This window comes from Brachyistius frenatus, unplaced genomic scaffold (assembly GCF_029030835.1).
Source record: "Brachyistius frenatus isolate BFR_SWC_R1_liver_20210118 unplaced genomic scaffold, ASM2903083v1 Contig_292, whole genome shotgun sequence".
NCBI classification, from domain to species: domain Eukaryota; kingdom Metazoa; phylum Chordata; class Actinopteri; family Embiotocidae; genus Brachyistius; species Brachyistius frenatus.
In genome coordinates this window covers 380,001-395,000 of record NW_027210891.1, presented here as the reverse complement: position 1 = coordinate 395,000, position 15,000 = coordinate 380,001, and the positions used below count along the sequence as shown (strand labels likewise).

Here is a 15,000-nt window from a genome sequence, read left to right as displayed (position 1 = left end):
AGGTGGTGTAGGTGTGTGTGAGGTGGTGCAGGTGTGTGAGGTGGTGTAGGTGTGTGAGGTGGTGTAGGTGTGTGAGGTGGTGTATGAGGTGGTGTAGGTGTGTGAGGTGGTGTAGGTGCAGGAGGTGGTGTAGGTGTGTGAGGTGGTGTAGGTGTAGGAGGTGGTGTAGGTGTATGAGGTGGTGTAGGTGTGTGAGGTGGTGTAGGTGTAGGAGGTGGTGTATGAGGTGGTGTAGGTGTGTGAGGTGGTGTAGGTGTAGGAGGTGGTGTAGGTGTAGGAGGTGGTGTATGAGGTGGTGTAGGTGTAGGAGGTGGTGTAGGTGTAGGAGGTGGTGTAGGTGGTGTAGGTGTAGGAGGTGGTGTAGGTGTAGGAGGTGGTGTAGGAGGTGGTGTAGGTGTAGGAGGTGGTGTAGGAGGTGGTGTGGGTGTAGGAGGTGGTGTAGGTGTAGGAGGTGGTGTATGAGGTGGTGTAGGTGTAGGAGGTGGTGTAGGAGGTGGTGTAGGTGTAGGAGGTGGTGTGGTCTCGTACCTTTCGGTGTGCTGATGGCTCTTTTGTTCACAGCTCCTTTATCCATCACTGGAAACAAAGACACACAAAACACAGTCAGGGGGAGCTGCTGTCACTCCATCCCATAATATCAGCATAACGGATTCAACATGAAAACTTCATTCAGACGAGGCTCAGGGAGTTAATCATGTTTGTTTGTGCTCATGTGAACATTTACTTGATGAACATGTTGATGTGCACATAGAGCAGATAAGTAGAACATGATCAGAGGTCAGAGACGTATGAGAAGGTCACGTCTCTACAATATTCACATATTGGTCTTTATTAGCTCATTTTCAGGACCGACCGGAACCGACCGGGACTGACCAGGGGGATCGACCGGGACCGACCGGGACTATCGACCGGGGAGACCGACCGGGACCCGGTTCGGTATAAAGCGGTAGATGGTGTGAACCTCCAGTGTGTCGTACCTGTTCCCTCCAGAGCCATCGATTTAGACTGGATATGACTCTCCTGCCTGGAACCTCGCAAGCACCTGATACAACACACACACACACATCAATGCTGCCATCTAAATGCAGGAGAAGTGTCCGTGGTTCAGTGTCCTGTGTCTCTGGACTGAAGCCGAGCAGATCAGCGGTGATGTGGACGTACCGGTCGGTGAGCGGCGGTCTGGCCGGCGGCGGGTTTGGTCGAGGCGGTTGTGGTGTGGCGAAGCTCAGCGGCAGGACGGGCCTCTGCCTGGTGGGGGAGCTCTGGACTGAACCCTGAGGAGACAGCAGAATCACAGCGACACCTTCAGGGACAGTCAGGAACTCAGAGACTCTAACCTGAAAATCACTTCATACAATAACTTCCTAAGAGATTTAGTCATTCTTAAACACCACAGGATACTGCTCACAAAAACAAACTACATGACTACATTATTGGTAATAATATAATAAACTGTATTTATTTAACACAACTATAAAAATATATATATATTTTTTACTTAAGGAATTTCAAAATTCAATGAAAGCAGCTGTCGTCGTGTCAGAGGACAGAAGGTGTGACTGGCCCTGATCTCATGTAGCAGACGTGGAACCACACGCTGCAACACATGACAATAACATCGGGATCAATTCTCATTAATGACGCATTATTTCCAGAAGCACTGCCAGAAAACTAAACTTTACATCCAGAAAATGTTGCAAGTGATGAGAGAAGTTGTGGTCGTGACGCCCTCCAACTTCCTGATTCACATCCAGCCTCATCTTTTATATAATCAGCTGAATCAGAAGGTTGTATTCAAACAAATCTGCTTTCAATTCTTCATGTTAGGTGGATCAATTACATGGAACATCCACCAAAGCCGTCAGATCTTGGATGTACGTGTTCATGTGAAATCTCCTGGTGGAAGAGCAGCGACATCACACTGCATGAGAGCATCTTCACCAACACGGCGTGTCGCTGCATCTCGCAGCAGCCGGGAACGGAGGACACCAAGGCAGAACCAAACAGACGCTCCATGCAAGGACAGAGTTCACAGAAATATTCCTCTAATGTCAAACAAATCAAGCTTTTTCCAGGTTAACACACGTCATTATTAAGGCTTCACTAAATTATTGTTTAATCTGTTGCTTATTTTCCCAGTTAATTCAGTTTACTGATGTGACCCAGAGAAAAGCAGAGAATCCTCACATGGGGTTCATGTTTCTTCAACAAATATCAGTTTCAGCTCTAATGATTTTATTCTAGCAGCAACTGTTCTGAAATACAAACACATTTTCACATTTTGGTTCCAGTAAGAGTTTTTTCTGACAGAATATTCTGTTTTAACATGTTTAATGAGTTCTTTGTAAAGGTAATATAACACAATGTAATATAAAGTGCTCGTTCCATGTTGCGGTCGTGTCCTGCCTCACCTGTGCAGCAGGTGTCTGTCCGTCAGTCAGGCTGCAGTTGTCCATCTGTTCCTGCATCTCTCTCTCCTTCTCCGCCGTCGCCAGAGCAAACTCCACTTCTGCCGCCAGCTGCTCGTCTCCAGAGAAGAACTGCTTGACCTCGGTCCGGTAGTGCTGCATGGTCACCTGAGGGAACACAAAGGTCGTGTCAACGTGGAGTGGAGAACACAACATCTGGAACAGCTGCAAAAAGGTTCACAAGATGAAGGCTGTGTGTAACGTTACAGATTCAGATCCTCCGTTTACCAGCAGATGATGTTCATGAAGAAGCAGCTGAGTGGAAACATGAACTGAACCGTGTTGGCTTTGTTGTCTGAATTACATTTGGATCCTGAGGAGGTGGAAACATCTAAAGCAACTCAGTACAGAGGTCCAGACACCGATACTGCAGGTATCAAACACAGCAGCTGGAGAAGTCTTTCCCCATGATGCACTAATCAATACAGAGAGACCATCACCATCAGGTCTCACCTGGAGGTAGGTCATGAGATCTCACCTGGAGGTAGGTCATGAGATCTCACCTGGAGGTAGGTCATGAGGTCTCACCTGGAGGTAGGTCATGAGATCTCACCTGGAGGTAGGTCATGAGGTCTCTACTGGAGGTAGGTCATGAGGTCTCACCTGGAGGTAGGTCATGAGGTCTCTACTGGAGGTAGGTCATGAGGTCTCACCTGGAGGTAGGTCATGAGGTCTCACCTGGAGGTAGGTCATGAGGTCTCTACTGGAGGTAGGTCATGAGGTCTCACCTGGAGGTAGGTCATGAGGTCTCACCTGGAGGTAGGTCATGAGGTCTCTACTGGAGGTAGGTCATGAGGTCTCACCTGGAGGTAGGTCATGAGGTCTCTACTGGAGGTAGGTCATGAGGTCTCTACTGGAGGTAGGTCATGAGGTCTCACCTGGAGGTAGGTCATGAGGTCTCACCTGGAGGTAGGTCATGAGGTCTCACCTGGAGGTAGGTCATGAGATCTCACCTGGAGGTAGGTCATGAGGTCTCTACTGGAGGTAGGTCATGAGGTCTCACCTGGAGGTAGGTCATGAGGTCTCTACTGGAGGTAGGTCATGAGGTCTCACCTGGAGGTAGGTCATGAGGTCTCACCTGGAGGTAGGTCATGAGGTCTCACCTGGAGGTAGGTCATGAGGTCTCTACTGGAGGTAGGTCATGAGGTCTCACCTGGAGGTAGGTCATGAGGTCTCTACTGGAGGTAGGTCATGAGGTCTCACCTGGAGGTAGGTCATGAGGTCTCACCTGGAGGTAGGTCATGAGGTCTCTGAGGACGGGGGAGCGCTTCTGCTCCAGCAGGTTCTTCAGGCTGATGATCAGAGGAACTGTATTCTGGATGAAGGCCTTTTTCTGCACCTGGAGGCAGGAGAAGATGGGACTCACCTCAAAGCTCTTTCTAATGCTAGTTCACACTAGTGCTGTGTTCCGATGTGTTCCAGATGTTCTACTTGTGTTCCAGATGTTCTACTTGTGTCCCAGATGTTCTACTTGTGTTCCAGATGTTCTAGATGTGTTCCAGATGTTGCACTTGTGTTCTAGATGTTCTGGATGTGTTCCAGATGTTGTACTTGTGTTCCATATGTTCTAGATGTGTTCCAGATGTTCTACTTGTGTTCCAGATGTTCTAGATGTGTTCCAGATGTTCTAGATGTGTTCCAGATGTTCTACTTGTGTTTCAGATGTTCTAGATGTGTTCCAGATGTTGTACTTGTGTTCCAGATGTTCTAGATGTGTTCCAGATGTTCTCGATGTGTTCCAGATGTTCTCGATGTGTTCCAGATGTTCTAGATGTGTTCCACTTGTGTACTAACACTAACATCAGAACACGACCACTACCAGGATGAATCACTCAGAATGCTCCAAAACAAGAAGTGTGAAACTCTGGACACTTTCCACCCTAAACGGTCGCCATCTTGGCTCCATAGAGGAAGGGGCGGGGCCACCAACGTAAAGGATTTTCAGATTAAAAGCGTGTGAGGAAGCTGCAGCTGTTCCTGAACACAACGTGTTTGTTCTCCACTGCTGCTGCTGGACAGAAGAATCAGTGTGTTCACTGAGTGTTAAACAGAGGACACAAAAACACACTGAATTCTGGGTAAAATAATTAAAGCTGCATTTTGGAGGCTGATGTGGTCACGTGATGAAGTCATTTCCCGTCAGTGCAGAACAGCACATGTTCGTGTACTGAGAGACGGACGTCATCTGGAACACAGCAGTCAGCTCGTGATGCGTTACTTTGTGACGTGATTATTTATTTCAATAAGGACTTGTGAGAGATTAAAATGTTAAATTCACTCAGTGTTATCTAAACATAATCACTAATCAGAGGGACGGTGTTTCTTTTGGAGGACTGATGTGACATGAGTTGTGGTCTTTGTGTCCAGAGGTCAGACCGGTCCAGGAGGTCTTTAGATGAGGAGAGGAGTTAACCTCAGAGGACTCCGCTGTGTGCAGTCCCTGAGGACGAACCCCAACTCTGAGGCCAAGCTAGCAGCAGCCAAATGGTCCGTGAATCTCGTGCAGGTGTGTGTGTGTGTGTGTGTGTGTGTGTGTGTGTGTGTGTGTGTGTGTGTGTGTGTGTGTGTGTGTGTGTGTGTGTGTGTGTGTGTCTCTGTGTGTGTGTGTGTGTGTGTGTGTGTGTGTGTCTGTGTGTCTCTCTCTGTGTGTGTCTCTGTGTGTCTCTCTCTGTGTGTGTGTCTCTGTGTGTCTCTGTGTGTGTGTCTCTGTGTCTCTCTGTGTGTGTGTGTGTGTGTGTGTGTGTGTGTGTGTGTGTGTGTGTGTGTGTGTGTGTGTGTGTGTGTGTGTGTGTGTGTGTGTGTGTGTGTGTGTGTCTCTCTCTCTGTGTCTCTGTGTGTGTCTCTGTGTGTGTGTCTCTCTGTGTCTCTGTGTGTCTCTCCGTGTGTGTGTGTGTGTGTGTGTGTGTGTGTGTGTGTGTGTGTGTGTGTCTCTCTCTCGTATGTGTCTCTCTGTGTGTCTCTGTGTGTGTCTCTGTGTGTCTCTGTGTGTGTGTGTGTGTGTGTCTCTGTGTGTGTGTCTCTGTGTGTCTCTCTCTGTGTCTCTGTGTGTCTCTCTGTGTGTGTCTCTGTGTCTCTCTCTCTCTCTCTGTGTGTGTCTCTAAGTGTGTCTCTGCGTGTCTCTCTCTGTGTCTCTCTCTGTGTCTCTCTCTGTGTCTCTCTGTGTGTACCTCTCTGTGTGTCTCTCTCTCTCTCTCTGTGTCTGTGTCTCTCTGTGTGTCTCTCTCTCTCTCTGTGTCTCTCTCTCTCTGTGTGTCTCTGCATGTCTCTCTCTGTGTCTCTCTCTGTTTGTCTCTCTGTGTGTCTCTCTCTCTCTGTGTCTCTGCATGTCTCTCTCTGTGTGTGTCTCTCTCTCTCTGTGTCTCTCTGTGTGTGTCTCTCTCTCTGTGTCTCTCTGTGTCTCTTTCTCTCTGTCTCTCTCTGTGTGTCTCTGTCTCTCTCTTGTGTGTCTCTGTCTCTCTCTGTCTCTCTGTGTGTCTCTCTCTCTGTGTCTCTCTGTGTGTCTCTGTGTGTGTGTCTCTCTGTGTCTCTGTGTGTCTCTCCGTGTGTGTGTGTGTGTCTGTGTGTCTCTCTCCGTATGTGTCTCTGTGTGTCTCTGTGTGTGTCTCTGTGTGTCTCTGTGTGTGTGTGTGTGTGTGTGTGTGTGTCTCCGTGTGTCTCTGTGTGTGTCTCTGTGTGTGTCTCTGTGTGTGTGTCTCTGTGTGTCTCTCTCTGTGTCTCTGTGTGTCTCTCTGTGTGTGTCTCTGTGTGTCTCTGTGTGTGTCTCTCTCTGTGTCTCTCTCTGTGTCTCTCTCTGTGTCTCTCTCTGTGTCTCTCTGTGTGTACCTCTCTGTGTGTCTCTCTCTCTCTCTCTGTGTCTGTGTCTCTCTCTGTGTCTCTCTCTCTCTGTGTGTCTCTGCATGTCTCTCTCTGTGTCTCTCTCTGTTTGTCTCTCTGTGTGTCTCTCTCTCTCTGTGTCTCTGCATGTCTCTCTCTGTGTGTGTCTCTCTCTCTCTGTGTCTCTCTGTGTGTGTCTCTCTCTCTCTGTGTCTCTCTGTGTCTCTTTCTCTCTGTCTCTCTGTGTGTGTCTCTGTCTCTCTCTTGTGTGTCTCTGTCTCTCTCTGTCTCTCTGTGTGTCTCTCTCTCTGTGTCTCTCTGTGTGTCTCTCTCTGTGTGTCTCTGTGTGAGTCTCTCTCTCTGTGTGTCTCTGTGTCTCTCTCTGTGTGTCTCTGCATGTCTCTCTCTGTGTGTGTCTCTCTCTCTGTGTCTCTCTGTGTGTGTCTCTTTCTCTCTGTGTCTCTCTGTGTCTCTTTCTCTCTGTCTCTCTCTGTGTCTCTTTCTCTCTGTCTCTCTCTGTGTGTCTCTCTCTTGTGTGTCTCTGTCTCTCTCTGTCTCTCTGTGTGTCTCTCTCTGTGTGTCTCTGTGTGTCTCTCTCTCTCTGTCTCTCTGTGTCTCTCTCTGTGTCTCTCTGTGTCTCTGTGTGTTTCCTGCTCAGTAATGAGTAAGGTGTCTGTGGAAGCAGCTCAACCAGAAGTGCTCACCTGTGACACCACCTTCTTCTGTGCGACCTGCAGGAAGGCTTTGGCCATGGTGGCCATGTTCTCCTCCTTCGCCTCCTCCCCTGCAGCGTCCCCTGGTGGAGAGGATATGGCCTGCAGCTTCATCTCCTTCAGACTCAAAATGTTGAAGGTCTCTGACAAAATGTCTGCACCGTCGGCGTCCAGAGGCATCTCCTTGTCGGCAAAGCCCACTGGGACAGGAGAAGGGAGGACGGTGAGACAGACTGATGAAAGGCTGTTGGTAAAGTTGACACTGCTCGTTGTTCATCAGCTGGATGTTTATCTTCCAGCTGGAAAAGATGGAGGCACGGCGGCGCTCTGTTGGCCGTTGAAGAGGTCTGTTATGTGTCTTCCATCCATATGCTGAGTCCGACAGGTAATATGGTTTCAGAGTTGGAGATACTTGTAGATGTAGAATATGACATTAACACACAAACTACCAACATCTGTAACCTGAGGAGGTGCAGGAACTGTTCTATAGACTCCAATGGTTTTTATATAGCATTAATCCAATTATTAAAATGACTAACATTAAAGCCTCGTTAAACGCTGCAGGAAGAGATCCTCATTGGAAGCCAGTATGACGATGTACTCTATATAATATTCTGGAGGGAATCCTATGAAGCCATGTATGGTGAACTGAATCACTTCCTGTTGATTTGAATGAACCTGTTGTGTTTGTGGTTCCTGAGCAGGTGTTGGAGGACCTCATTGATCTCCTTTGTAGAAGACACTAAGTTGTCGTCGTCCTCCTTGAATACTCCTCTCAAGAGTTCCGTTGCTTACGTAGCTTGATCTGCAGAAACTTTAACTTGCAAATATCTTGATAACTTTGATCTATATTGTTTGATAATTCAACTTCCTGGTTTTCTGATTTCATTCTTCAGTTCTTTGACTCTCCACCTGTTCTGTCTTTCTTTTTACATGCGTGTCCAGTAATATACTGTATTTCCTGATGTTGAAAAGGCCAGGCTCACTTGGACTATTCCGCCACACCCCCTCGGAGTGGTACGCCCCATCGCTCCCTGTGTCGGGCAGCTCAATGGTGATTTGTCCAGTCACTTCAGTGGTGGGCTGTGATTTCATGAACCCCAGGTTTATGGAGGCCAGTCAGCCAATCTCTTCTTTTCACCTGATGTAAGCTTTGGATGCGTCCCATTCTTCAGCTGTCCAGAGTTTTAAAGGTTTCATCCTCTCCATCTTTTGAAATCTGCTCTACAGCTGCATGATCGCATTTATTGTTTACTATTTATGAAAAAAACCTTTAATGAAGACGAATCTTATCACTCAAGACGAGAAAAACAAACATCAAATAAGAGGGATCCTATCTGTGGTTACTCACCTAAGATGGTCTGGTTGATCTTGTTGGTGATGTTGAAGCGCTGGGCGTCTGTGAAATGCTCCAATAGGAAGCGGTAGATCCGAAAGCGCTTCTCACGGTGCTGGTCTCCTTTCAGGGAGAAACGAATCTTTTCTCTGCAAAGTTTAGAAAAATAAGGAATCAACCAACAGAAAAAAAAGAAAAAAGAAAAGCAGAGAGGAACGCGAGCTGAACCGATGCAGCTTCCTACCTCTCGCTCTGAGGGAACTTGTTGTAGGACTTGTGCTTGCTGTAGGAGTTGAAGTGGAAGATGCACTCGATGAAGTGCTGGCTGAACATTTCTGGGTTCTTCTTCAGCAGCAGGTGGAGCAGGCAGTATTCACACAGACTGGCAGAGGAAACAAGAGGCGTTCAGTGACAACACACTGACAACATGTGCGCACACACACACACACACACACTGCGGGAGCACTTTATTAAGTACAGCATCATTTATTTTAAATCAGGTAGAAACCTCACGGAAATGTTTTTTTAAGAGCGACTCAGTGGCCCAGAGAGCACCACAAACATTGTTCCAACAACAAACATAAACAATACAAACAGACACACATTAATACGCAGAGACAACATCCATTTACAAAGACAAAGATCCAGTTATAATCCATAAACAGGTCACTTTGTCTGAAACAATTTCATTCAGATCAAAGTTTCAAGGGAAACATTAACAAGGTGATGAAAACTTATTTTTTCCACCTGAGAAACATAAACAAGGTGCGGCCATTTCTAAATCAGACAGATGCTGAAAAATTTATTGATGCCTTCATTTCTAGCCGACGACTACTGTGATGAACTTTTTACTGGCCGACCGAAGAAAACAACAGAGAGACTTCAGCTCATCCAAAACTCTGCAGCTGGATTATTAACCAGAACCAAGAGTTCTGGCTGCTCTGCACTGGCTGCTTCAGGTCCATCTGTACAGCACACACTCTACATAGTTTAAAAATCAGATGTATAACTACAACCCCGTTTCTGAAAAAGTTGGCACGCCATTTAAGTTGTAAATAAAAACAGAATGCAATGATTTGCAAATCACGTAAACTCATATTTAATTGAAAATAGACCAAAGACAACATATCAGATGTTGAAACTGAGAAATATTATTGTTTTATGAAAAATATCTGCTCATTTTGAATTTGATGGCAACAACACATCTCAAAAAAGTTGTGACAGGATCAACAAAAGATGGAAAATTTGTGTGACGCAAAAAATACAGCTGGTGGAACATCTCATAACTAGTCAGGTTACCATGGCAACAGATCAGTAATATTATTGGCTATAAAAAGATGATTTCAGAGAGGCAGAGTCTCTCATCAGTGAAGATGGGGAGAGGTTCACCACTCTGAAAGACTGTGTTGGAAAATAGTTCAACAATCTAAGAATAATGTTCCTCAACGTAAAACTACAAAGAATTATTGGATTTCATCGTCTACGGTTCATAATATCATTAAAAGATTCAGAGAATCTGGAGAAATCTCTGAACACAAGGGACAAGGCTGGAAACCAATATTGGATGGTGGTGATCTTCGGGCCCTCAGGCAGCACTGCATTAAAAACACACTATTCTGGAGTGGAAATCACTGCATGGGCTCAGGAACACTTGTGAAAACCATCGTCTGTGAACACAGTTCATCGCTGCGTCCACAAATGCTGTTAAAACTCTCCAAAGAAGAAACCAGATAGAAACATGATCCAGAAACACCGCCGCCTTCTCTGAGTATATGACAAAGGAGACCCTGAACTCTTGAGCGGCTAAAATTATATCTTAGGCAATATTAGGACCACATTTCACTTTCAAAACTCCAGAAACTGGTTTCCTCAGTTCCCAAATGTTTCCAGAGTGTTGTTAAAAGAAGAGGTGATGCAGCTCAGTGGTGAACATCATCCTGGAACAACTTATAGAGACGTGTTGCTGACATCAAATTAAAAATGAGCAGATATTTTTCATAAAACAATAATATTTCTGTTTCAACTTTTGATATGTTGTCTTTGGTCTATTTTCAATTCAATATGGGTTAATGGGATTTGGAAATCATTGCATTATGTTTATATTTACATTCTACACAGCATCCCGAACCTCTTCAGACACGGGGGTTTAACCATTTCCGAAGCTCAAAGTTGCGTGTCTGTGCAGTGATGTACCTGGCGAGGGCAGGGACCGGGTCCACCAGAGCCACCATGAAGCGGAAGAACAGGGAACCTTTCCATTTCACAAATTCCTCCTAGAAAAAAAGAGCAGAAGAATCAGAAAGCAGCTTTGTGTTGTCTGCTGTCAGTCTGGAGGACTAAAAGATGTTAAATCTTGAAATCATTAATTCCCAAATGAGTTAAAGTCATTGATGACGTCTATGAAGAACTTCTGTGATGTTTGACAAATACTGAAAATACTTGAAAATATGAAGCTGACTTGTGTTTCAAATATACTCCATCTTTTCTTTATATTATTTTATATTAATGACATGAAGTTTCAACCTGCAGCAGGTTGGTCAGCATGATGAGAGTCTGCTCCCGGATCACAGCCTCGTCGTCCCGCAGACAGGCGGAGATGTTGGGGATGTAGTGATCCACGATGTTGGTGTAGCGAACACACAGATCACACATGATCACCACTACGTTGTTACGCACGGCGACCTCGGCGCCGACCTCCAGCTCCCTGGCGAACACCGGCAGGTACTTCTGCACCAGGTGCTCGTGCTGCAGACACAGTTTACCTGAAGCAGACACACACAGATTCAACTGCCATGAGATCACAGCGCTGCATGAAGATGGTTGTCAGAAGGAGACGGAGGCGGCAGACGGCCAGTGGAAGGAGAAGCTACCGAGAGTGATGACTCCGTGGGCTCGGACTCGGGTCGGCAGGCAGTTGGCTTTGAACTGGGACAGAGGCAGCGAGACGGGCAGCTCCTCCCGACACTCTGTTCACGACCAACACAAAGAACACGGCAGCCATGTTTACAAATTACATTAACATACAGTATCAGCAGGTATTTAGATAATATTTAAGCAGAAAATCCTAAACTTTTATTAGGAACTCAAGCTGCTCAAAAGAAGAAGGGGAGAAGTTTGAACTGTAACGGGGAACCTACAAGCTCGTTGAAGTTCAAGTTAATCATACAACCTCCATTGCTGGTAGTTTGTGCCATGATGCCCGAGAGCCCCGACCAACCACACGGCCAGAGCAAAGCAAGGCGCAACTTACACTGCAGCAACATGTGCCATCAACAGTGTGATGTGACAAACTCAGAATACTTGGTCACAGTACTTCAGTATATTTTCGGGAGTATTTGTACTCGAGTTTGAATATTTCTGTCAACCTTCACTTTTACTTTACTACATTTCCTAACTAAATTATTTTTTCACTCCACTACATTTCTTCGTAGTCTGATCAGTCGCAGTAACAAGTACATCTTTCTGGTTGTAAATGAGGAGTTATTTGTGTTAAGAAAGAGACTTCTGTATGAAAAGACTTACTTTATGTCGTTAATACTTTCAGCACAGATTCTGCTGATTATATGCGAACATTGCGGCGTTTGCTTGAGTCTGTGTTACTACCTGGGGGTGAGGTCATCACTGGGATGAAAGACACAGGAAGTTTGTAGCTCTGTGTTACAGATGTTGTGCAGCATCTGTTAAATCTCTACACACATAATGCGGCCGTCCTACTGGGTTTACTGGGCAGTATTTCAAGATGTCACCGGTGCCTTGAAGAACATGGCCCAAGCAGCGCAGCCTGGTTTACCTGAGGACTGTTCCCAGTCTGAGTCCTGGCTCAATACAACTCAAACGGGACACGTGAAGACTTTCAGAGCTAGTAAATGGAAGTAGGCCTGATAACACCGAACCACGTTTCTAGATGCTCCATCAGAACATACAGTAAAAAACTACCTCACACTTAGTGCACCTCGTTGGACTTATTTATGCTGCTCTGCCGAGTCCTTTACTACAGGACATACTGGCCGCTGGATTTTATGTCTGACATTTATTACAGCGTGTCTCTGCTGTTCTGTTAATGTCTTCTAATTCTGTGTCTTTGATATGTTTTATGTATGTTTTTAGCTGCACATTTTAATAGTGTGTGGGTTCCTGGTCCTGAGAAACGTAAACTCCTTCCACTGTATGTGTATGAAATGAATGACGCATAAATGAACCTTGAACCTTGACGTCTGACTTTCACTGGTCCGGCCTTCCTACCTGCCAGTTTGTCCGAGTGGGTCGTGAGGACAGACTCCGCCAGCAGCACCGTCCTCTTGCCCACCTTGGCAGGACAGTGGAGAGACGCCACGCCCAGAGTGTGGAGGTGTTTCACCTGGAAGAGAGGACAGTGTTATCTGAAGTACCAGACGGGATGGCTCCTCCCACTGGCTCTGAGGAGTCATGTGACATGTCAAGTACGTCCACTCTGAAAAATCACAAAGAATTCGAAGAGACAGAGGCAAGAAAGTTTTATGGTATATCTAAAAATAAAGATGAACCAGAAGAAAAGAAAACCAGGAAAAACAATGGATCCGGCATGGAGAGGAAGGAAGAAGGAACACACAAGAGCTGAAAAGGATGTTGAAGGAGGAACTCATGGACTTCAAAAACAACTTCTGAAATGATATCAAACAAGAATTCAACAATGTGAAGATGGAGGTGAATCAGACAGTAGAAAGTGTGATCGGGGAGGTTGGTCACTACTTTACAAGGCTGACTGAAGCAGAGCAGCGGGGGGAGGAGTCAGAGACAGCTGATACTCAGCGTGAGCAGCAGGCTGATGTTTATCCAACAGGAGCACCAGGTCCAGACTGAAACCTTGATCCTGAGGTCAGGAAGGTGTTCGGGTCACAAGGACTCACCATGAGCTCCTCGTTGAGGTTGTTGGTTCCATTCTCACTCAGGATGATGTCGGCTAAATAAGCCTCGCAGATCGAAACCAGCTCACCGCAGTGCTGGTTCAGAAAAGCCTGGAGACACGAAACCACACCCGACATGAGAAAACTAAATTAAATCATGAGAAGGACAGACAGACATCATATTTGGAGAATATATTTAACTCTGATTGCCCCCAAAACATTTCAGGGAGGTAAATTTAAGACCTACTGTAAACTAGCATTTTTGACCTGTTTGACAGTCATGGTGTCCAGAGTTTGAAAGTATGATGGAAAAGCAGCAGGAAATGATAAAGCTGAGAATTATTCATTATTTTATCACTTGTTTCAGGCCTTAGAAGCAATCTATGCCAGGATGACAGAAAAGTGAGAAATCAGGTCAAATATGAAATGAATGATTCAAGTTTTGGCTGAAGTCGTTACGTCCCGTATCAGAGAATGAGTTTCCTGCTGCCTCTGAAGCAGCAGCAGTGACTGAACTCCTGCAGCACAATCCAGTGTCACACCACTTTATATGTTCACACTGTCTTCCAACAGCCCACAATCACAGAGAAACCTTAGAGGTGCCACTGCTGCCTGTGGAGGGCAAGAACAAATACTGATCATATAAATACTGAAATCTAACATCTTTTAAGATCTTGTTATGAGGAAACTGAAGGCCATGATTGTTAAGACAGTTCAAGTTTAAACTGTAAAGAACTCAATCCTCCCGCTTTATTGAAGAGCCTTTAATAAAAGTTGGACAGTAATCAGTGCTGACTTAACTACTACTACTTAACATTTAGTTTATAGCTTTTTTTAAGCTTCATTGATCAGTTTAAAACATTTGTTTTGAAAAGTAATACAAAATGAATCCAAACTAATTTATTTATAAAAATTTTAACAGGATATAAAAGTGTTTGTAGCTTCCAGGTCTGAACAATGAGGCTGATGCAGAAGTGTCTTAAGCTTAAGGAAACTGCAGAAAACAACTTGACTAGAGTCCTGTTACATCATATATCAGCAGGTACAGTAAACTTTCAGCAGGCCAGATCAACAACCTGAGTCTGCTTGATGTCTTCTCCGTGGCCGAACTGATAAAGAGTCTCCACGGCAGCACTGATCACCTCCAGGGACAAAGTGAAGGTCTTCAACCAGGACATCAGGTCACCTAGAGAGACAGAGACAGAGATCAGGTCCAGATTCTTCCCGTCAATTCATCTCTGTTCTACAACACTTACAAACTATCCTGTCTCTGGTGTCTTCATTCAAATGTGTGGCGATGTCTCCCAACACACTCAGGATGTTACAGCAGGTCGTCACGTTCACATCCTTTGAACTAACGCAGTAAAGAAGACAGAGGAATGATTGAGATGCTGGTGGATTCTCAGCTAGAGTGATAAAAGTATTAAATTGAACATAGCTGCTGTGAATGAATGTTCTGTGTCCGTCCCACCTGACCATGGAGTCCCAGGCGTCCAGGATCTTTCCATAGGGCAGTCCGGGCGATGAAGCAACAACTTTGGAGAGCAGCAGCCAGGCGCCGGCAGCGTGCTCAGCCTCCGTGTGTGAGATCAGGTTGGTGATTAATGTGGCACCAAACTTCTTCTGTTTGGACCAGATGGTGAAGGCCCGGCTGAAATATCGGCTGGAAAACCAGCAGGACAAAATAAAAATCAGCCAAAACTCACATTCTTTTTGTTTTGACTACTTTCACTCTAAATACAAAAATAAAAGGATTTCACAGTTTCTGCTCAAAGATATGCGTCTTA

At 45.6% G+C, this 15,000-nt stretch overlaps 1 protein-coding gene across 1 annotated transcript in view; it reads right to left on the bottom strand.

Moving 5' to 3' along the window:
• ncapd3 (non-SMC condensin II complex, subunit D3) overlaps positions 1-15,000 on the bottom strand; it is a 29,379-nt gene that overhangs the window by 2,925 nt on the left and 11,454 nt on the right. Inside the window, exons 16-31 of the mRNA XM_069722466.1 lie at positions 14,685-14,876; positions 14,470-14,567; positions 14,290-14,399; positions 13,217-13,324; positions 12,573-12,687; positions 11,201-11,296; positions 10,854-11,092; positions 10,524-10,603; positions 8,575-8,712; positions 8,346-8,479; positions 6,986-7,194; positions 3,697-3,807; positions 2,412-2,576; positions 1,162-1,274; positions 978-1,042; positions 529-576 (exon numbers count right to left, since the gene is read on the bottom strand). Of these exons, the coding sequence (XP_069578567.1) occupies positions 529-576; positions 978-1,042; positions 1,162-1,274; positions 2,412-2,576; positions 3,697-3,807; positions 6,986-7,194; positions 8,346-8,479; positions 8,575-8,712; positions 10,524-10,603; positions 10,854-11,092; positions 11,201-11,296; positions 12,573-12,687; positions 13,217-13,324; positions 14,290-14,399; positions 14,470-14,567; positions 14,685-14,876 (2,021 nt within the window). The remainder of the gene's footprint in view (positions 1-528; positions 577-977; positions 1,043-1,161; positions 1,275-2,411; positions 2,577-3,696; positions 3,808-6,985; positions 7,195-8,345; positions 8,480-8,574; positions 8,713-10,523; positions 10,604-10,853; positions 11,093-11,200; positions 11,297-12,572; positions 12,688-13,216; positions 13,325-14,289; positions 14,400-14,469; positions 14,568-14,684; positions 14,877-15,000) is intronic.